This window comes from Eschrichtius robustus, chromosome X (assembly GCF_028021215.1).
Source record: "Eschrichtius robustus isolate mEscRob2 chromosome X, mEscRob2.pri, whole genome shotgun sequence".
Classification (NCBI taxonomy): domain Eukaryota; kingdom Metazoa; phylum Chordata; class Mammalia; order Artiodactyla; family Eschrichtiidae; genus Eschrichtius; species Eschrichtius robustus.
The window spans coordinates 16,975,858-16,998,724 of record NC_090845.1 but is presented as its reverse complement, the minus strand read 5'-3'; the positions used below and the strand labels follow the sequence as shown (position 1 = coordinate 16,998,724).

The 22,867-nt window shown below is 41.2% G+C and overlaps 1 protein-coding gene across 1 annotated transcript in view; it reads left to right on the top strand.

Annotated features, from left to right (window-relative positions):
- MAP3K15 (mitogen-activated protein kinase kinase kinase 15) overlaps positions 1–22,867 on the top strand; it is a 147,301-nt gene that overhangs the window by 17,514 nt on the left and 106,920 nt on the right. Inside the window, exons 2-3 of the mRNA XM_068532581.1 lie at positions 13,594–13,733; positions 15,991–16,014. Coding sequence (XP_068388682.1) covers positions 13,594–13,733; positions 15,991–16,014 — 164 coding nt within the window. The remainder of the gene's footprint in view (positions 1–13,593; positions 13,734–15,990; positions 16,015–22,867) is intronic.

The window sequence follows — 22,867 nt, the reverse complement described above, 5'->3', positions numbered from 1 at the left end:
TGTGCAAGGGCTTTCTCTAGTTGTGACAAGCAGGGGCCACTCTTTGTTGAGGTGTGCGGGCTTCTCATTGTGGTGGCTTCTCTTGTTGTGGAGCACGAACTCTAGGCGCGAGGGCTTCAGTAGTTGTGGCACACAGGCTCTAGAGTGCAGGCTCAGTAGTTGTGGTGCACGGGCTTAGTTGCTCCACGGCATGTGGGATCTTCCAGGACCAAGGCTCGAACCTGTGTCCCCTGCATTGGCAGATGGATTCTTAACCACTGTGCCACCAGGGGAGTCCACTACCACATCTTCTTTATCCATTCGTCTGTCAGTGGACATTTAGGTTGCTTCCATGTCTTGACTATTGTAAATAGTGCTGCAGTGAACAATGGGGTGCATGTATCTTTTCAAATTATGGTTTTCTCTGGATATATGCCCAGGAGTGGGATTGCTGGATCATATGGTAGTTCTATTTTTAGGTTTTTAAGGAATCTCCATACTCTTCTCCATAGTGGTTTTACCAGTTTACATTCCTACCAACAATGTAGGAGGGTTCCCTTTTCTCCACACCCTCTCCAGCATTTATTGTTTGTAGACTTTTTGATGATGGCCGCTGTGACCAGTGTGAGGTGATATATCTCATTGTAGTTTTGATTTGCATTTCTCTGAAAATTAGTGATGTTGAGCATCTTTTCATGTGGTTTGTGGCCATCTGTATATCTTCTTTGGAGAAATGTCTATTTAGATCTTCTGCCCATTTTTTGATTGGTTTTTTGTTTTTTGTGTTTTTTTTTGACATAGAGCTGCATGAGCTATTTGTATATTGTGGACATTAATCCCTTGTCGGTCACTTCGTTTGCAGATATTTTCTCCCATTCTGTGGGTTGTCTTTTCATTTTGAATATGGTTTCCTTTGCTGTACAGAAGCCTTTAAGTTTAATTCGGTCCCATTTGTTTATTTTTGTTTCTATTTTCAGTACTCTAGGAGGTGGATCAAAAAACATATTGCTGAGATTTATGTCAAAGAGTGTTCTGCCTCTGTTTTCCTCTAAGAGTTTTATTGTGTCCAGCTTACATTTAGGTCTTCGATCCATTTTGTTTATTTTTGCGTATGGTGTTAGAGAATGTTCTAATTGCATTCTTTTACATGTAGCTGTCCAGTTTTCCCATCACCACTTATTGAAGAGACTCCCTTTTCTCCATTGTATGTTCCTGCCTCCTTTGTCATACATTAGTTGACCATATGTACATGGGTTTATCTCTGGGCTTTCTATCCTGTTCCATTGATCTATATTTCTGTTTTTGTGCCAGTACCAAACTGTCTTGATTACTGTAGCTTTGTAATATAGTCTGAAGTCAGGGAGCCTGATTCCTCCAGCTCCATTTTTCGTTCTCAAGATTGCTTTGGCTATTCAGGGTCTTTTGTGTCTCCATACAAATTGTGAAATTTTTTGTTCTAGTTCTGTGAAAAATGCCAGTGGTAGTTTGATAGGGATTGCATTGAATCTGTAGATTGCTTTGGGTAGTAGAGTCATTTTCACAATGTTGATTCTTCCAATCCAAGAACATGGTATATCTCTCCATCTGTGTGTATCATCTTTAATTTCTTTCATCAGTGTCTTATAATTTTCTGCATACAGGTCTTTTGTCTCCTTAGGTAGGTTTATTCCGAGATATTTTATTCTTTTTGTTGCAATGGTAAACGGGAGTGTTTTCTTAATTTCACTTTCAGATTTTTCATCATTAGTGTATAGGAATGCAAGAGATTCCTGTGCATTAATTTTGTATCCTGCTACTTTACCAAATTCATTGATTAGCTCTAGTAGTTTTCTGGTAGCATCTTTAGGATTCTCTATGTATAGTATCATGTCATCTGCAAACAGTGACAGCTTTACTTCTTCTTTTCCGATTTGGATTCCTTTTATTTCTTTTTCTTCTCTGATTGCTGTGGCTAACACTTCCAAAACTATGTTGAATAATAGTGGTGAGAGTGGGCAACCTTGTCTTGTTCCTGATCTTAGTGGAAATGGTTTCAGTTTTTCACCATTGAGGATGATGCTGGCTGTGGGTTTGTCATATATGGTCTTTATTATGTTGAGGAAAGTTCCCTCTATGCCTACTTTCTGCAGGGCTTTTATCATAAATGGGTGTTGAATTTTGTCGAAAGCTTTCTCTGCATCTATTGAGATGATCATATGGTTTTTCTCCTTCAATTTGTTAATATGGTATATCACATTGATTGATTTGCGTATATTGAAGAATCCTTGCATTCCTGGAATAAACCCCACTTGATCATGGTGTATGATCCTTTTAATGTGCTGTTGGATTCTGTTTGCTAGTATTTTGTTGAGGATTTTTGCATCTATGTTCATCAGTGATATTGGCCTGTAGTTTTCTTTCTTTGTGACATCTTTGTCTGGTTTTGGTATCAGGGTGATGGTGGGCTCGTAGAATGAGTTGGGTAGTGTTCCTCCCTCTGCAATATTTTGGAAGAGTTTGAGAAGGATAGGTGTCAGCTCTTCTCTAAATGTTTGATAGAATTCGCCTGTGAAGCCATCTGGTCCTGGGCTTTTGTGTGTTGGAAGATTTTTAATCACAGTTTCAATTTCAGTGCTTGTGATTGGTCTGTTCATATTTTCTATTTCTTCCTGGTTCAGTCTCGGCAGGTTGTGCATTTCTAAGAATCTGTCCATTTCTTCCAGGTTGTCCATTTTATTGGCATAGAGTTGCTTGTAGTAATCTCTCATGATCCTTTGTATTTCTGCAGTGTCAGTTGTTACTTCTCCTTTTTCATTTCTAATTCTATTGATTTGAGGCTTCTCCCTTTTTCTCTTGCTGAGTCTGGCTAATGGTTTATCAATTTTGTTTATCTTCTCAAAGAACCAGCTTTTAGTTTCATTGATTTTTGCTATTGTCTCCTTCATTTCTTTTTCATTTATTTCTGATCTGATCTTTATGATTTCTTTCCTTCTGCTAACTTTTGGGTTTTTTTGCTCTTCTTTCTCTAATTGCTTTAGGTGCAAGGTTAGGTTGTTTATTTGATATGTTTCCGGTTTCTTAAGGTAGGATTGTATTGCTATAAACTTCCCTCTTAGAACTGCTTTTGCTGCATCCCATAGGTTTTGGGTCGTCGTGTTTTCATTGTCATTTGTTTCTAGGTATTTTTTGATTTCCTCTTTTGATTCCTTCAGTGATCACTTGGTTATTAAGTAGTGTATAGTTTAGCCTCCATGTGTGTGTATTTTTTACAGATCTTTTCCTGTAATTGATATCTAGTCTCATAGCGTTGTGGTCGGAAAAGATACTTGATACAATTTCAATTTTCTTAAATTTACCAAGGCTTGATTTGTGACCCAAGATATGAACTGTCCTGGAGAATGTTCCATGAGCACTTGAGAAGAATGTGTATTCTGTTGTGTTTGGATGGAATGTCCTATAAATTTCAATTAAGTCCATCTTGTTTAATGTATCATTTAAAGCTTGTGTTTCCTTATTTATTTCCATTTTGGGTGATCTGTCCATTGGGGAAAGTGGGGTGTTAAAGTCCCCTACTATTACTGTGTTACTGTCGATTTCCCCTTTTATGGCTGTTAGCATTTGCCTTATGTATTGAGGTGCTCCTATGTTGGGTGCATCAATATTTACAATTGTTATATCTTCTTCTTGGATTGATCCCTTGATCATTATGTAGTGTCCTTCTTTGTCTCTTGTAATAGTCTTTGTTTTAAAGTCTATTTTGTCTGTTATGAGAATTGCTACTCCAGCTTTCTTTTGATTTCCATTTGCATGGAATATCTTTTTCCATCCCCTCACTTTCAGTCTGTATGTGTCCCTAGGTCTGAAGTGGGTCTCTTGTAGACAGCATATATATGGGTCTTCTTTTTGTATCCATTCAGCCAGTCTGTGTCTTTTGGTGGGAGCATTTAATCCATTTACATTTAAGGTAATTATTGATATGTATGTTCCTATTACCATTTTCTTAATTGTTTTGGGTTTGTTATTGTAGGTCTTTTCCTTCTCTTGTGTTTCCTGCCTAGAGAAGTTCCTTTAGCATTTGTTGTAAAGCTGGTTTGGTGGTGCTGAATTCTCTAAACTTTCGCTTGTCTGTAAAGGTTTTAATTTCTCCTTCATATCTGAATGAGATCCTTGCTAGGTAGAGTAATCTTAGTTTTAGGTTTTTCTCCTTCATCAGTTTAAATATGTCCCGCCACTCCTTTCTGGCTTGCAGAGTTTCTGCTGAAAGATCAGCTGTTAACCTTGTGGGGATTCCCTTGTGTGTTATTTGTTGTTTTTCCCTTGCTGCTTTTAATATTTTTTCTTTGTATTTAATTTTTGATAGTTTGATTAATATGTGTCTTGGCGTGTTTCTCCTTGGATTTATCCTGTATGGGACTCTCTGTGCTTCCTGGACTTGATTAACTATTCCTTTCCCGTATTAGGGAGGTTTTCAAGTACAATCTCTTCAAATATTTTCTCAGTCCCTTTCTTTTTCTCTTCTTCTTCTGGGACCCCTATAATTCGAATGTTGGTGCATTTAATGTTGTCCCAGAGGTCTCTGAGACTGTCCTCAGTTCTTTTCATTCTTTTTTCTTTCTTCTGCTCTGCAGTAGTTATTTCCACTCTTTTATCTTCCAGGTCACTTATCTATTCTTCTGCCTCAGTTATTCTGCTATTGATCCCTTCTAGAGAATCTTTAAATTCATTTATTGTGTTGTTCATCATTGTTTGTTTGCTCTTTAGTTCTTCTAGGTCCTTGTTAAACGTTTCTTGTATTTTCTCCATTCTATTTCCAAGATTTTGGATCATCTTTACTCTCATTATTTGGAATTCTTTTTCAGGTAGACTGCCTATTTCCTCTTCATTTGTTGGGTCTGGAGGGTTTTTGCCTTGCTCCTTCATCTGCTGTGTGTTTCTCTGTCTTCTCATTTTGCTTAACTCACTGTGTTTGGGGTCTCCTTTTTGCAGGCTGCAGGTTCGTAGTTCCTGTTGTTTTTGGTGTCTGCCCCCAGTGGCTAAGGTTGGTTCAGTGGGTTGTGTAGGCTTCCTGGTGGAGGGGACTGGTGCCTGTGTTCTGGTGGATGAGGTTGGATCTTGTCTTTCTGGTGGGCAGATCCATGTCTGGTGGTGTGTTTTGGGGTGTGTGTGGCCTTATTATGATTTTAGGCAGCCTCTCTGCTAATGGATGGGATTGTGTTCCTGTCTTGCTAGTTGTTTGGCATAGGGTGTCCAGCACTGTGGGTTCCTGGTCGTTGAGTGGAGCTGGGTCTTGGCGTTGAGATGGAGATCTCTGGGAGGTTTTTGCCATTTGATATTACGTGGAGCTGGGAGGTCTCTTGTGGACCAGTGTCCTGAACTTGGCTCTCCCACCTCAGAGGCACAGCCCTTGACGCCTTGCTGGAGCACCAAGAGCCTGTCCTCCACACGGCTCAGAATAAAAGGGAGAAAAAAAAGAAAGAAGGAAGAAGAAAAAGTAAAATAAAATAAAATAAAGTTATTAAAATAAAAAATAATTAGTAAAAAAAGATTTTTTAAGTAATAAAAAAAAAGAAAGAAAGAACAGAGCAACCAAACCAAAAAACAAATCCACCAATGATAACAAGTGCTAAAAACTATACTAAAAAACAAACAAACAAAAAAAACCGGACAGACAGAACCCTAGGACAAATTGTAAAAGCAAAGCTATAGAGACAAAATCACACACAGAAGCATACATATACATACTCACAAAAAGAGAAAAAGGGAAATATATATATATATATATATATATATATATATATATATATATATATATCGTTGCTCCCAAAGTCCACCTCCTCAATTTGGGATGATTTGTTGTCTATTCAGGTATTCCACAGATGCAGGGTACATCAAGTTGATTGCGGAGATTTAATCCACTGCTCCTGAGGCTGCTGGGAGAGACTTCCCTTTCTCTCCTTTGTTCGCACAGCTCCTGGGGTTCAGCTTTGGATTTGGACCCGCCTCTGCGTGTAGGTCGCCTGAGGCCATCTGTTCTTCGCTCAGACAGGACGGGGTTAAAGGAGCAGCTGCTTCGGGGGCTCTGGCTCGCTCAGGCCAGGGGGAGGGAGGGGTACGGATGAGGGGTGAGCCTGTGGTGGCAGAGGCCAGCATGACGTTGCACCAGCCTGAGGTGCGCCGTGCGTTCTCCCGGGGAAGTTGTCCCTGGATCACGGGAGCCTGGCAGTGGCGGGCTGCACCGGCTCCCGGGAGGGGAGGTGTGGATAGTGTCCTGTGCTTGCACACAGGCTTCTTGGTGGCGGCAGCAGCAGCCTTAGCATCTCATGCCCGTCTCTGGGGTCCGCGCTAATCGCCACGGCTCGTGCCCGTCTCTGGAGCTCCTTTAAGCGGCGCTCTGAATCCCCTCTCCTCGCGCACCAGGAAACAAAGAGGCAAGAAAAAGTCTCTTGCCTCTTCGGCAGCTGCAGACTTTTTCCTGGACTCCCTCCCGGCTAGCTGTGGCGCACTAGCCCCCTTCAGGCTGTGTTCACGCCGCCAACCCCAGTCCTCTCCCTGGGATCCGACCTCCAAAGCCCGAGCCTCAGCTCCCCGCCCTTGCCCGCCCCAGCGGGTGAGCAGACAAGCCTCTCGGGCTGGTGAGTGCTGGTCGGCACCGATCCTCTGTGCGGGAATCTCTCCGCTTTGCCCTCCGCACCCCTGTGGCTGCGCTCTCCTCCGTGGCTCTGCAGCTCCCCCCCTCCGCCACCCGCAGTCTCTGCCCACGAAGGGCCTTCCTAGTGTGTGGAAACCTTTCCTCCTTCACAGCTCCCTCCCACTGGTGCAGGTCCCGTCCCTATTCTTTAGTCTCTGTTTTTTCCTTTTTCTTTTACCCTACCCAGGTACATGGGGGAGTTTCTTGCCTTTTGGGAGGTCTGAGGTCTTCTGCCAGTGTTCAGTATGTGTTCTGTAGGAGTTGTTCCACACGTAGATGTATTTCTGATGTATTTGTGGGGAGGAAGGTGATCTCCACGTCTTACTCTTCTGCCATCTTGAAGCCGTATATTCTTCAGTTTGTTAATGTGGTGTATCACACTGATTGATTTGAGGATATTGAGGAATCCTTGCATCCCTGGGATTAATCCCACTTGGTCATAGTATATGATCCTTTTAATGTATTGTTGGATTCGGTTTGGTAGTATTTTGTTGAGTATTTCTGCATCTCTGTTCATCAGTGATATTGGCCTGTAATTTTTTTTTTCTTGTGGTATCTTTGTCTGGTTTTGGTATCCAGGTGATGGTTGCCTCATAGAATGAGCAGAGTTCTTTCTCTGCAATGTTTTGGAAGCATTTCAGAGGGATAGCTGTTAACTCTTCTCTAAATGTTTGATAGAATTCACCTGTGACGCCATCTGGTCTTGGACTTTTGTTTGTTGGAAGCTTTTATTTATTTATTTTTAATTTTCTTTATTATTATTATTTTTGGCTGTGTCGGGTCTTAGTTGAGGCATACGGGATCTTTCGTTGTGGCGTGTGCTCTTCACTGTGGCGTGCGGGCTTTTCTCTAGTTGTGGAGTGCAGGTTTTCTCTCTCTAGTTGCAGCATGTGGGCTGCAGGGCGCTTGGGCTCTTGTTGTTTGCAGCACGTGGGCTGTCTTGTTGAGGTGCGCGAGCTCAGTAGTTGTGGTGCCCAGGCTTAGTTGCCCTGCGGCATGTGGGATCTTAGTTCCCCGACCAGGAATCAAATCCCCATGCCCTGGATTGGAAGGAGGATTCTTTACCACTGGACCACCAGGGAAGTCCCTTTTGGAAGCTTTTAGATCACTGTTTAAATTTCAGTACTTGTGATTGGTCTGTTCATATTTTCTATTTCTTCCTGGTTCAGTCTTGGAAGGTTGTATCTTTCTAGGAATTTGTCAGTTTCTTCTAGGTTATCCATTTTATTGGCATATAGTTGTTTGTAGTAGTCTCTTATGATCCTTTGTATTTCTGTGGTGTCAGTTGTAACCTCTCCTTTTTCATTTCTAATTTTATTGATTTGAGTTCTCTTTTTTTCTTGAGGAGTCTGGCTAAAGGTTTGTCAATTTTGTTTATCTTCTCAAAGAACCAGATTTTAGTTTCATTGATCTTTTCTGTTGTTTTCCTCATCTCTATTTCATTTATTTTTGCTCTGATCTTTATGATTTCTTTCCTTCTACTAACTTTGGGTTTTGTTTGTTCTTCTTTCTTTAGTTGCTTTATGTGTAAGGTTAGGTCGTTTATTTGAGATTTTTCTTGTTTCCTAAGGTAGGCTTGTATTGCTGTAAACTTCTCTCTTAGAACTGCTTTTGCTGCATCCCATAGGTTTTGGACTGTTGTGTTCTCGTTGTCATTTGTCTCTAGGTGTTTTTCGAATTCCTCTTTGATTTGTTCAGTGATCCATTGGTTGTTTAGTGGCATATTGTTTAGCCTCCATGTGTTGTATTTTTACACTTTTTGTCCTGTAATTGATTTCTAATTTCAAAGCATTGTGCTCGGAAAAGATGCTTGATATGATTTCTATTTCCTTAAATTTACTGAGGCTTGATTTGTGGCCCAGCATGTGATCTATCCTGGAGAATATTCCATGTGTACTTGAGAAGAAAGTGTATTCTGCTGCTTTTGGATAGAATGCTCTGTAAATATCAATTAAATCCACCTGGTCTAACGTATCATTTAAGGCCTGTGTTTCCTTACTGATTTTTTGTCTGGATGATCTGTCCATTGATGAAAGTGAGGTGTTAAAGTCCCCCACTATTGTGTTACTGTTGATTTCTCCTTTATGGCTGTTAGCATTTGCCTTACATATTGAGGTACTCCTGTGTTGGGTGCATATATATTTACAATTGTTATCTTCTTGGATTGATCCCTTGATCATTGTTTAGTGTCCTTCTTTGTCTCTTGTAGCATTCTTTATTTTAAAGTCTATTTTGTCTGATATGAGTATTGCTACTCCAGCTTTCTTTTGATTTCCATTTGCATGGAATACCTTTTTCTGTCCCCTCAGTTTCAGTCTGTATGTGTCCCTAGATCTGAAGTGGATCTCTTGTAGGCAGCATATATATGGGTCTTGTTTTTGTATCCATTCAGCCAGTCTATGTCTTTTGGTTGGAGCATTTAATCCATTTACGGTTAAGGTAATTATCAATAGGAACGTTCTCATTGCCATTTTGTTCATTGTTTTGGATTTGTTTTTCAAGGTCTTTTTTTCTTCCCTTCGTCTTTTGTTCTCTTGTGATTTGATGTCTGTCTTTAGTGTTGTGTTTAGATTGCTTTTTCTTTTTTGTATGTGTATCTATTGTAGATTTTTGGTTTGTGGTTCCCACGAGGTTTATTTTTTTAATATTTATTTATTTATTATTTATTTATTTATTTAGGCTGCACCAGGTCTTATTTGCAGCACGCGGGATCTTCGTTGTGGCATGCAGGGTCTTTAGTTGCGGCATGCGGACTCTTCGTTGCATCGTGCCTGCGGGATCTAGTTCCCTGACCAGGGATCGAGGCCTGGCCCCCTGCATTGGGAGTGCGGAGTCTTACCAACTGGACCACCAGGGAAGTCCCTCCCATGAGGTTTTGATATAGCAGTCTGTATATATACAACATTGTTTTAAGTTGCTGGTCTCTTAATTTCAAGTGCATTTCCAATATCCTGCATTTGTACTCTCCTCTTCTCATGATTGCTGGTTTTGATATCATATTTGTGTGTGGATGATTTCCTACCTTTACTTTATGTTTGCCTTTATTGGTGAGCTTTCCCATTTGTAATTTTCTTGATTCTCGTTTTGGTCTTTTCTTTTCCACCTAGAGAATTTCCTTTAGGATTTGTTGTAAAGCTGGTTTCGTGGTGCTGAATTCTCTTAGCTTTTGCTTGTCTGTAAAACTTTTGATTTCTCCGTTGAATCTGAATGAGAGCCTTGCTGGGTAGAATATTCTTGGTTGTAGGTTTTTCCCTTTCATCACTTTAAATATATTGTGCCACTCCCTTCTGGCTTGCAGAGTTTCTGCTGAAAAATCAGCTGATACCCTTATGGGGATTCCCTTGTATGTTACTTGTCACTTTTCCCTTCTTGCTTTTAATATTTTTTCTTTGTCTTTAATTTTTGTCCGTTTGATTAATATGTGTCTTGGTGTGTTCCTCCTTGGGTTTATCTTGTATGGGACTCTCTGCGCTTCCTGGACTTAAGTTGAATGTTTTCTTTCTCATGTTAGGGAAGTTTTTGGCTGTAATCTCTTCAAATATTTTCTCAGGCCCTTTCTCTCTCTCTAGTCCTTCTGGGACACCTATGTTGCAAATGTTGGTGTATTTAATGTTGTCCCAGAGGTCTCTGAGACCTCACTCAGAGGCTCAGGACTCTCACTCTTATGGGAGGACCTCTGCGATATAATTATTTTCCAGTTTGTGGGTTGTCCATCTGGTGGGTATGGGATTTGATTATGTTCTGAAAGTGCCCTTCCTACCATCTCATTGTGGCTTCTTTTTTGTCTTTGAATGTAAAAAAATCTTTTTTGGTAGCTTCCAGTCTTTTTTGTCAATGGTTGTTCAGCAGTTAGTTGTGGTTGTGGTGTTTTTGTGAGAGAAGATGAGCTCAAGTCCGTCTATTCCACCCTCTTTTCCGGAATTGAGTGGCTGTTTTTAGTTTGGATGCTTGCTGCCTCTTTCCTCAGCGTGTGCTGGCCATTATCCCCCTGATATGGGTGTGGAGGCACAGCGGCCCTTGCGCGCTTCCGGGACTGGGGAGTACTCCGAGTGTTGTTGCAAAGATTAATTAAGATGACGTGAAACTATCTTGCCCATTTTCCAGCAAACATGTCTTTGTTTCTGCCCTTTTTTCCTTAGCAGTTCACTGTGTAAAAGCTTTGCTCAACCATGCCTTTTGAATAGGATTTCCTTTCTGAGGTAGCGTGATGAAGTCCCGTGCTGTCCTGCTCAGGGCTGGAATCCATCATGTGTCCAGCATTTCCCCCCTGAGTCACTCAGTAGCCATCTTGCTTCAATCTGTCCTGTTTTAATGAGGCACCAAGAAAAATCTCCATCCCAACCCTTGGTGAAGCCACAGAGGGGCTCCTTAGTGGATGTGGTGAGGCCAGTGTACAGGTCTCAGTACAGAACATTGAGAGGGCAGAGGAAAGCAGGAACTCATGTCACCAGATTAAAATTTAATCTACTTGGCTGCAAGCTACTCCACCAAGTTGCAGGTTTCCTGTGAAAATGGTCTGCATGACTGGGGGCTGCCATCCTTCATCCCTGCTCTGCCCCTTCCCACCACTCTCCTTTGTCTTCCTCCATTTGCTTCCTGTCCTTTGTTCACTAATTATAGAAGTCCCCACGGCCTTGGAATTAGCATTTGTGTTGCCACTTCCTAATAACATTAGTAGGAAACACATTCTTTTTAATCTGAGAAGGTAATAGAGTCCAGGGAAAACTCATATGGGCAGAATGTCTAATTTATTCAGCTGCAGTGTGGTTTTTGACTCTGAGCAGATGTCTTTGGGGAACAGTTATCCATTTGAGATAAATTAACCAGGCTGGGTTGTAAAAAGTGTTTCCTCAGCACATACATTTGTCCTTTCTTGAGCAATAACCTTTGAAGGGTAAATTTGGATATGATAGTCTCCTGTTTAAGCCCTTCATGATTATTTTTTTAAAAATAATGATGAGACATTCATGCTATGGTTATTTGTTGTTTTTTTTTTCTTTGAGTTCTTTTAATGAAACATACTGAAGTATTTGGAGATGAAATTATATGACACCTGGGATTTGTTTCAAAATAATATGGAAGGGGTGGTATGGGCGGCAGTAGAGATGAAACAAGGCCGGCTGAGTTGATAATTGCTGAGGGAAGTGGGGGGCTACAGGGGTTCCATTATACTATTCTGTTTACTTTTACATATATATTTGTAGTTTTCCATAATGAAAAGTAAAAAAAAAACAAAAAAAACCCCCACACCCTACCATAGGTTTCCCATTGTCTCAAGCTAGTGTCCAGCCCTCTTAACATGGCCTTCAGACCCCTTCACCTGTCTGGCACCTACTAACCCTTCCAGGTTCATCTTCTTAGGTGTTCTGGTCCTGTGAAATGATTTGCAGTGGCCCCAACATGTACACCCCCCTGGCCTCTGGCTTGTACTTGCTGCCTTCTCTTCCTACAATGCTTTTTCCCTCCCTTTCCATCCGCCCATCTTCTCCCCAGTTTTCCTGCCTCATATGGACCCTCAGGCTCCAGACAGCTCACATGCTTTCAGCCTTCCCTGACTGCCCTCCACCTGAGTGTGGGTTCGGTGCCCCCCAGGGGTGCCTCTGTCACTGTTCCTCTCATCTTAGCCTTCCTTACCCTGATTCTAACCACTGCTCCCTTCCCGTCGCCTCCGTTGTATTAAACATGGTTTTGAGGAAAGGGATTATGCCTTGTTCATACTTCTATCCCTGGCACCAAGCACAGTGCCTGGCATAGAGCAGGCAACCCATAAATTAGGGAATAAAAAGGCCCACCCAGGACTTACCAAGGCTCGGTCTCAGGTCTCCCAGTTGTGCCTGGTGCTGATGCAGCATCTCTCTCTGCCTTTTTGTTTCTTCACGTCCCTGTTCACCTTGCCTCTGTTCTGTTTCATTGGGATTTTCAGTGACTTCCTGTGAGTTACAGCAGCACAAGCATAAGTTTGGGCACTATTTCCCCAAATTTCTGCTGTACATCGTGGAGAAAGTCCAGTCAGACTTGGAGCTCTGATAGTCTCTTGAAAATGACTAGATTTGAAATGGTGTCCAATGCTACTAGGCAAATTAAGTTTGTTCTTTATTGATGCTCTGTGTTGCCCCTCTGTTTTGGTTAAAGTCTCTCTAGGACACAACTCCAGGGGCATGTGATCTGTGCCGTCCAGTTGATGGTGACATATGAACCAGGAGCATGGTGCGGGAATGTTCATTACAACAGTTTGAAATAGGAAAAGAAGAAATCATGTGTGCTGAAGTGAAAATGCATGAAATTAGAGCTAGACATACAAGTTGGTTGTTTCACACCAAAAACCAGCAAGTCAAAGAATATATACAGTATGATACTATTTATATAAAGTTCAAAGACATACAAAACTAAACAATATACTGTTTAGGAATTCATAATTATAATAATATATAAGATGCATCTACAGATATATGCAGGGAACTGATAAATGCAGAGATCAGGATGGAGGCGTTCTCTGGGCAGGAGGGAGAGCTGTGATTAGGGGGAGGCATATGGAGCTCTGACAGTACAGATAACGCTTTGTGTCTTGGGCTGCATGGTGCGTGCATGGTTTTTCATTTCGTTATACTTAATACTTTATATATAAGCTAAATATATTCTTTGGATATGATAAATTTCCTAATAAAAATAACATTTAAAATAAATCCACCAGCAATTTTTAAGTGAGACTATGTTCTCAGCACTTTGAAGAAGGAAGAGTTTTTTGGTTTTTAGTTTTTATTCCTGTTGCTTTTCTTCCACAGTTCATGGGGGTAATTTTAATCAGATCATTCCTTACTTCTGCTTTACCTAAAAGGCTGATGGTAGAAATACAGATTGCAGCAGCTCCCCGTTGGCAATCATCAGAAAGCAGATTAAGTCGATCACCTCTCTCTCCCCCGACCTTGTCCCCTCCTTGTTCATCTCAGATGTTGCCGTGGTGGACATGAGCGATGTCTCCAGACAACCTTCCCTCTTCTACCATCTTGGAGTCCGTGAAAGCTTTGACATGGCCAATAATGTGATCCTGTACCACGACACCGATGCTGACACTGCTCTTTCATTGAAGGTAAAGAGTATTGTTCACCTTCTCCTGAATACTTTGTTTTGGGAAAGCAGTATTGTGTGTTCAGTTGAAATGTACACGTAGCAGAGGAGGTTGGAGAAAAACAATAAACATTTGCTTGTGCAGTGCCTTCCTTCCCACCCCAGGTTCTAGCTCACGCAGGTGACTTCCTGGCTTCTGTGTGAGCGTATGTGCTAGAGCTGTGCGTTTGCAGGCAACTTGAATATTTCTAAGCTCACTGGGGAAGTGAAGGCAAAAACTCCTGTTAGTTTCTGTTGAAGCAAACACAGCACTTTGAATCCTCTATTGGGCAATTTGATCCAAACCTGCACATTAAAAAAAAAAAAATCTCAACTTGGATAATAATAGGAAGATGTTTAACAGTTACCAAAATGGGTAGAAACGTTTAGCACAGATGTAATCAGTATTTAATCTGTCATTTTTTCTCCCCAGTTTAAAGCCAAGCAAAACTGAAAACTTGTGTGTTCATACACAGCTCAGTAATTATTGAGAATTTTTAAATGTATTTTTGCAAATTTGATACAAGCTGTTTTGGATAACTGTACTTTTAAAAATACTCCTGTTTGTAAAATGTGAAGGTCGGATGTGAGTTATTACAAAATTTAGCTAATATTAATGTTGCTTAATATCTTAACATTAGTCAGGAAATCCTGGTCTATGTTAAATCATTTCAGGAATAAAAGATTAGTTTGTTTACAGCAGTGTTACTCAACCTTGACTGCACTTTAGAATCATTTGGGGGGTTTGTAAATATCCCAGTACCCAGGCCACACCAAGATCAATTATGTCACAGTCTCTAGGGGATTTTTTTTAACCTCCCAAATGTGCAGCCAGAGGTGAGAACCAGTGGTTCAGAGTTAGCTTTCATGGACGTCATTTCTAAATGTTTAGCTACCTTAGCATTAAAAATCACTAGTATATAAATGACACAGTTTTGTGATGGCAAATTGGACATTTTTGTTTGTGTTTCTTAAGGTCTAATATTAACCAGATGTTTCTGGGTTCTGTAACAATTTGGCATTATTTCCTGGTAGAAATACTACCTATCTCAGATGTGTAACCTGTATGTGTTAATATATCACATACACCTTACATAGGTGTGTCCTCTCTCGTCCTAGCACAGTACTGTATTTTAAGAGTCATTCATGTGACAGTGGAAGAAGAAACTGTTTTGCTATTATACTTTACATTGTAAAATAGTTTCCCAAAGGGCTATAAACCAATCTAAATTACTTTAGATATTTAGATTTTTTTTTCTTTTACTGATATTCACTAAAGTGGTTATGCCTAGAAATATTTAGAATTAGAAAATGTGAAAGGGTAGATTATTCAGCTGTATTTTGATGAGAAACATGAAACTAGAATGTATTTTTTCCCAATTCAATAAATTTTTTTCCTCATTTGTGCGTTAGTGAACTCCTCTGGAAAGTCCCATGACCTAGATAAGTTTTAATTTTTAATGATACGGAAAAATACTTCCTAAAACAGAAATGGGTACTAAGTTATATCTGACGCCAGAAGAAGCGATCTGCACTTGTCAGAAAATAGAAATCTCAGAACACGTAAAACACATTTTACGGGGACAGCTGTTTAATTATGTTTTCTTCTTTCAGCAAATGGCTTGCAGCGCATAAATGATACAGTCAAGGGCTGCATAACCATTATGCTAAGTTAACCGACTAAAATTGCTGTCATTGAGTTTGAGTTTGAAAATTCCTATAGTGAATATATATAAATATAATAACCTATAGTGAGGTGTCAGGAATCCTATCAGCAACACCCCTTCTGTAGAAAGGCTGACTTGGGCGGGGGGTGGCCTGCAGCCTTCACACTGATGACTCAAGAAATGGTTCCAGGCCCGAGGTTACCATGGGCTGCCCATGCGCTTCATTGCTGTCACTGAGAAGGCGAGGTGCAGGGCATTCAGAGCCCTGAACTTGAATCTCAAAATATCTTTGGACAGAAGCATTGCCATTGCTATGGGAAAATCCTTATAACCATATATGTCCCCCAGGAATTCCAAAGCTAACCAATCATGATAAATTTTCCTTAGAACATGAATTTTACATTTCTTAGGGGCCCATTCTTTTTGAAGCTTTTTATGGGGGAGGTTTCAGATGATTAACTCTTGCTCTAAAATGGGTGCCAGATGATGGCATGGGGACAAAGTGCTTACTAGTGCTTATGGAAATTAACTGTTTTGGAAAAAAGCTATATTGATCCTATCTTTTCTTTTCAGGATATAGTAACTCAAAAAAACACAGTAAGTATTGTATTTTCAGATTTTTAACTTTGTGAATGTAAACATATAAAATGCTTGCCTGAAAATCCCACAGATAGCCAAGTGATGTCTAATTGTACCTGTTGGTTGTGTTTCTAAGGGGGACACCTAGAACCCCCTACCCCTCAAGCTGCCAGCTGGATCAGCCCCACTCAGCTGCCCAGGGTGCAGGACAGAGGGCAAGGTCAGGCAGGTGTACTTGTTCTTCGTTACACACTAGGACTTTGAGCCTGGAACCACCCGGCTGTCTTCTGAGCTGGGTCGGTGTTCCTATGGACCACCAGGATTCTTTCTGCTGGAGCCAGTACCTCCATACTTCCCACCAAAGTTTCCCTCACAACAGAGACATGAACTTATACTGGAGTTAAGGTGGGAGCCTAGCCCAAAGTTCCCTGCCACAAGCTGAAAAGAAGCGGGATGGAATTCCACTTCTTTCCATTTATGTGCTAGAGTCTCCTGATTTGACTTAAAAGTTCCTGCAGTGACATAGTGATAACACCGTGTTGGTTTGACTTGTATCATGAAACCCTCCCCCACCCTAAAAACATTCAAATAAGATCATGTCCTTGGAAATAGTGCCACGGTTATCCTGTACCTTTGAATGCCCCCCCCCCCAAAAAAACTGCCCATCCTCCGAGAAATTGTGACCTAGACTAAGGACAGTTCTTTCTTCCCTTTCCTTTGGCCCTCAGCCACTGACCCTTCTAGAAGGGCAGGGCCTCTTGCCTCTTTTCCTAGTCCAGTTGGAGTTCCCAGAGGGAGAGGGAGAAAAGGGCCCAGGAGGTAGAGGTCTCCCGAAGGCGCCCTCCGCAGGGGAGCGGGAGCTTGGCGTGACGTCCCCCCTCCACAGAAGGCCCCACCCTGCAGCCGCGGGGCCCAGGCTTCCCCAGGACCCAGGCAGAGCTCCCTGCCGGAGGTGGAAGCCTTGACTCTCCTCCTCCAAGCCCGGGGATGAAATTCTAGAAACAAAACAAGTACAGTTTATGTCATTACCACTGGAGTGTGGGTTTAATAAGCTGACCTGAAAATAAGGCATCAAGGTGGTTTTCTTGGGAAAAGAAATGGGAAGATTTGTCGCTTCGTTTTGTCCCATTTACATGCTAATACTGCCCACTTATGGCTCTTTCCTGTTCTTTCTAGATCTTGATTTCTTAAATTACCTCCTTCTTGGAGACAGGAATCCAGTCAAAGGGGATAGGGCCTGAGGCTGGGAGGCACAGGGTGTATTCCCAGCTCTGTCTCTTAGTAACTTTGGGCAGTCATTCCATCCGCCACCCCAATCCTCAGTGCCCTCGTCAGTAAAATGAAAAGGTTGAACTCTGTCGTTTCGTTCATAGATAACTTCCAGCACTCATTGTCCGTGTTCCATATTTGTTGTACAAGTGAAAAGACGTAACTTGGGTTTAATACAAGGAATGTCTAGGAAACAGTTATTCCTTAAAACAAGAATTACATTCAGGAAAGGTGCAAGGAAGAAAACTCTTTATTTTTACATCCTGACTGTTAGTTGTGTCGGAGTCTAGAATTCCTGTTCTCCGGGAGACTTAGTGTCATTCTGTTACCATTCTACTACATACCCTCCCTTCTGGTATGTTCTCCCTTGTCTAAACACCCAGGAATTCCTTCACATTCTCGGTAATTCTACCGCAGCATCATTCTCCCTAGGCTTTTGTTTGTTTTGTTCGTTTTTTAGGAACAAACTTATTCTAAACGATTTGGCAATGAATATCTCTGCTGTATTTGGCATTACTTTAGAATTCTGTGCCCAGGACTGGTTGTCATGCTTGATGGGGTGTGAAAATTTAGATCATTCAGGAGAACAAAATAAAGGACCAGAGGTGACTGGAAGGGTTGAAAATAGCACCTAAGAGGAAAAGTTGAAGGGAAGCAAACCTCAGGAGGTATTGTTCATGGTCATTTTCAAATGTTATCCCTTTTCAGGAAGCAGGGAAGCGGTTACTTCTACTCCAGATGTCATGGAAGTAGGGCAAACTGAAAAAAGGTTGGGGACAGCAGAATGGACGTCTCACAAGTAATGGTGATTAAACGTTGAAATAGAATGTCAAAGTAAATCAGCTGACTTTTAAGAAGAGTTTGTTCACTTGTCCCCTCCACATGGATGGAGGTAATGCTGCTTGGAAGCAGGGGTATGGATCGCGTAACACCAGAGGTTTTGAGAGAGAATCTGATGAAATTGTGGGTCTGTGATAATTGGATAGCTTTAAAAAAGAGAGATACAACATAGTTGTAGTTGGTGAATTATAAAGTCCTGTGAGTCAGGTACAGATTAAATGCCACACACTGAACATGCAGCTGGGTGCTTGAAGTGATTTATGAATATATGGAAACCAAGATGCTTTGAGATCTCTGTCTTCAGGGAGTATTTTATGTTTCTAGAATCGTGCCTGATGATGTATGGAACTCGGCTTCATTTGGTAGAGGGATAGTGTATTAGCCAGGGTTCTACAGAGCAGCGGTCCCCAACCTTTTCGGCACCAGGGACCGGTTTCGTGGAAGACAATTTTTCCACAGACGGCGGGGGCAGTGGGGGAATGGTTCAGGCGGTAATGCGAGTGATGGGGAGCGATGGGGAGGGGCAGACGAAGCTTCACTTGCCTGCCTGCCGCTCACCTCTTGCCGTGCTGCCTGGTTCCTAACAGGCCATGGCCTGGTACCGGTCCACGGCCCAGGGGTTGGGGACCCCTGCTCTAGAGAAACAGAACCAATTGGAGATACAGAAAGAGGGAGATAGAGATATTTATTATGAGGAATTACCTCACGTAATTATGGAGGCTGAGAAGCCCAACAGTCTACCATCCGCAGGCTGCAGACCCAGGAAAGCCAGTGGTGTAATTCGGTTTAAGTCCAAAGGCCTGAGAGCCAGGGGAGCCGATGGTGTAGATGAGAGAAGATAAGATGAGGTGTCCCAGCTCAAGCAGTTAGGCAGGAAAAAGAGGGCAAATTCCTGCTTCCTCTGCCTTTTGTCCTGGTCAGGCCTCGGTGGATTGGATGATGCCCACCGACAGTGGGGAGGGCAGTCTACTTGACTGAGTCCGCTGACCCAGATGCTAATCTCATTCAGAGACACCCTCACAGACACACCCAGAAATAATGTTTAATCTTGGCACCCTGTGGCCAGTCAAGTTGACACACAAAATCAGCTATCACAGATGGCTACATTTGCTTCCATTTCTAGGAGAAGTTGCTTTGCAGGGATGTAAAGGATGGGAAGCCAATCTCTAGGCTTCGGGCTGGACCAGACCTGCAGCCCTTCTGGGCTCTTCTGTTCTTCGGAAACACAGTATCACCTTTTGTGCTCACCTTTTTTTTCAGCTGATGCTCATAGTCTCGTGGTTTTTTTTTAAACTCTTTATTTAGGTATAATTGACATACCATAAAATGCACCTGTGTACACACAATTCAGTGATTTTTTTAAGAGTTGTGCAGCCATTACTACAACCCAGTTTTAGAGCATTTCCATCACCCCAAAATATACTTGTTTCCAGACAATGCCTGTTCCCATCCCAGCCCCAAGCAACCACTAATTTGCTTTATGTGTTATAGATTTACCTTTTCAGGACTTTTCATAGAAATGGAAGGACACAATAATGTGGTCTTTTGCATCTAGTTTCTTTCACTTAGCATGATGTTTGTGAGGTTCACCCATGATGTAGCAAGTATCAGTAGTTCTTTTTTATTGCTGAAAAGTATTCTAGTGTATGCATATTCCACGTTGTATTTATATATTCCCCAGTTGATGGACATTTGGATTGTCTCCACTTTTTGGTTATTATTCATAATGTTGCTATAAACATTCAAGTACAAGTCTTTGTGTTGGAAATATGTCTTCATTCCTCTTGGGTAGATACCTAGGAATGGAGTTGCTGGATCATATAGTAAATATATGTTTGACTTTGTAAGAAACTATCAAAATAATGTTCAAGGTGGCTGTACCATTTTACATTTCCATCAGCAATGAGAGGTCTGGCTTCACATCCTCATCAATACTTGGTATTGTCTGTCTTTTTATTATATCCATTTTAGTGAGTATGGAGTGGTATCCTATTGTCGTTTTGTATTTCCCTAGTGGGTAATGATGTTGAGCATCTTCTCATGTGCTTATTAGCCATTCATAGTCTTTTTTTGGTGAAATGTCTATTCAAGTCTTTTGCTTATTTTTAGTTGGATTTTTTAGTCTTATTATGGAGCTGTAGAGTTCTTTGTATATTCTGGAAGCAAGGCTCTTATCAGAGACTTTATCAATTACTTCTTTCATGGCTCATGCTTTTGGTGTTGGTATCTAAGAACTCTTAGCCTAACCCAAGGTCACGAAGCATTTACTCCTATGTTTCCTTTTAAAGTTTTATAGTTTTGGCTCTTACATTTATTTCTCTGACCCATTTTGAGGTAATTTTTGTGTCTGGTGTGAGGTAGGGGTCCAGCTTCTTTCTTTTGCATGTGGCTATCCAGATGTCCCAGCACCATTTCTTAAAAAGACTATTCCTTCCCCATTGAATTTTCTTGGCACCTTTGTCAGAACCAACTGATCATAAATGTAAGGGTTTGTTTCTGGACTTGAAATTCTATTCCATTGACTTGTATGTTTACCTTTATGCCAGTACCATGCTGTTTTGACTACCGCACCTTTATAGTACATTTTGAAATCAGGAAATCTGATTCCCCCAACTTTGTTCTTCTTTTTCAACACAGTTTTGGCCATTTGGGGCCACTTGCAGTTCCATATGAATTTGAGAATCAACTTTTCCATTTCTACAAAAAAGGCCATTGGAATTTTGATAGGGATTGCGTTGTATCTGTTTATCACTTTAAGACTTAACAATATTAAGTCTTCCAATCCAAAAACACAGGGTGTCTTTCCATTTATTTAGGTCCCCTTTAATTTCTTTCAGCAATGTTTTATAGCTTTCTGTGTACAAGTCTTTTACCTTCTCTGTTAAATTTATTCCTGCATATTTTATTCTTTTGGATATTCTTGTAAATGAAATTGTTTTCTTAATTTCCTTTTCAAGATTTGTTTTTAAAAAATACCTTTCGGGACTTCCCTCGTGGCGCAGTGGTTAAGATTCCACGCTGCCCATTCAGGGGGCCCAGGTTCGATCCCTGGTCAGGGAACTAGATCCCACATGCATGCTGCAACTAAGAGTTCACATGCCACAACTAAGGAGTCCATGTGTTGCAACTAAGGAGCCCACCTTCCACAACTAAGACCCAGCACAACCAAAATAAATAATAAGTATTTTTTTTAGACTTTAAAAAGAAATACCTTTCACAGAAATCTTTAACACATCATATTTTGCTTCATAATTCAGTATTTGAGTTAAAATGTAATTCAGTTTTTGATCAGAGATCCATAAAAATGACTTCTTTTCATATATTATTTTCATACATTTTCATTCTTAGGCTATCTTCTACTGCTTTAGAGATAACAAAGATAGACCCTTTCAGCATTTTATCCCTTCAGAAGACATATTTATATGATGAACAATCAAAAACAAGAGTGAAAATATAGCCTGTATGAAAACAAGAGTGAAAATGTAGCCAACCCCAAGAGACTACTTTATCTATTAAACCTTGGAACTTCCTGATAGTTTGTTATTATTGTACATAGTCCACAGGTATTCTTTGTTTGTTTTAATTTCCTTTGTAAATATAACCATACTTTCAAAGTTACGTTATATTTTGCAGGTTGATTCCCCCCAGGAAGTAGACTCTGAGACTGAGTTTAGTGAACAGATTTATTGAGCAGTGCCCTTGGGATCACCTCTGAGGGAGAGGAGGGCAGGAAGCAGGACTGGGAAGAGAGAGAAATCCAACTGGGATGGAGGCTCAGTGGCAGCCTTGGCCGATTCCCCCTGGGGAGCTCTGAGCTGGAATGACCTTTTGGAGTAGTTCTGAGTTGGGATGGGATGGCCAGGCCTTTATTCTCCTGTATCCATCCCTCACTGGAAGGAGAGTGACATTGAGTGAAGTGCTCTCTGCAGCTGAGGCAGTTCCAGAAGGGGCTGACAGCAGGGGTGAGAGCTACAATGCTCCTGGTAACTGGGGCAGCACGTCCTTCCTTGAAGGGGGGATGTGGGTGTACGCCTGAGTGTCCACCACCTTATAATCATTTTACTTGAGAAATATGTAAATCACATATACCCCAAGACTAAGCATGTACCTCAAAAGCTGAGATGCAGAGAAATAATTTTTTCCTTTGAATTGGTGGGAAATTATTTGGAAGCTATGCGTAGCCTCACCAGAGAGGAAGCATGGGGACATAAACCTTCCTTGTCCCCCAGGAAAATTACTAGCAGAAGATGAGGTTTTCCACCCAATACTTGTAGAAGAAATTGTTCAAAGTAAACTAGACCTTACTTTCATTTGTCATGTCCTAAAGCCAGAGATCAGAGATGTTTTTTTAAAAGCAGAGTTAAATTTCCAAGCTAGGATCATGTTACTAAAAAACACCTTATTAAAAAACTAATCTGGTTCTTGACCTCTGGACTAGGTAATTACTTTTTTCCTCTGGAAAGCCAATGAGACTTAAAAGAAGCTCATTGTTCCCATCAAAATAGTTATCTCTATGATCCCAGTAAAGTGGAAATTCTTTGAGAAACAGACATTGGCAGTATTGGGGGTATTGTCTACAATACTGGAAGTCTTTTACCTGGCTTACAAGCACACTGAGGCCTCAAGTTTAGAATAACAGAATTTCTCCTGGTCCTTCCCTCTTGCCTTCCTCAGTTCTTCAGTTTGCTTTGGCTTGGGATCCAAAGTTACCGAGGATGATGTAGATTGCTTAGGGACACTTTGGTAAAAAGGCAATTAAATT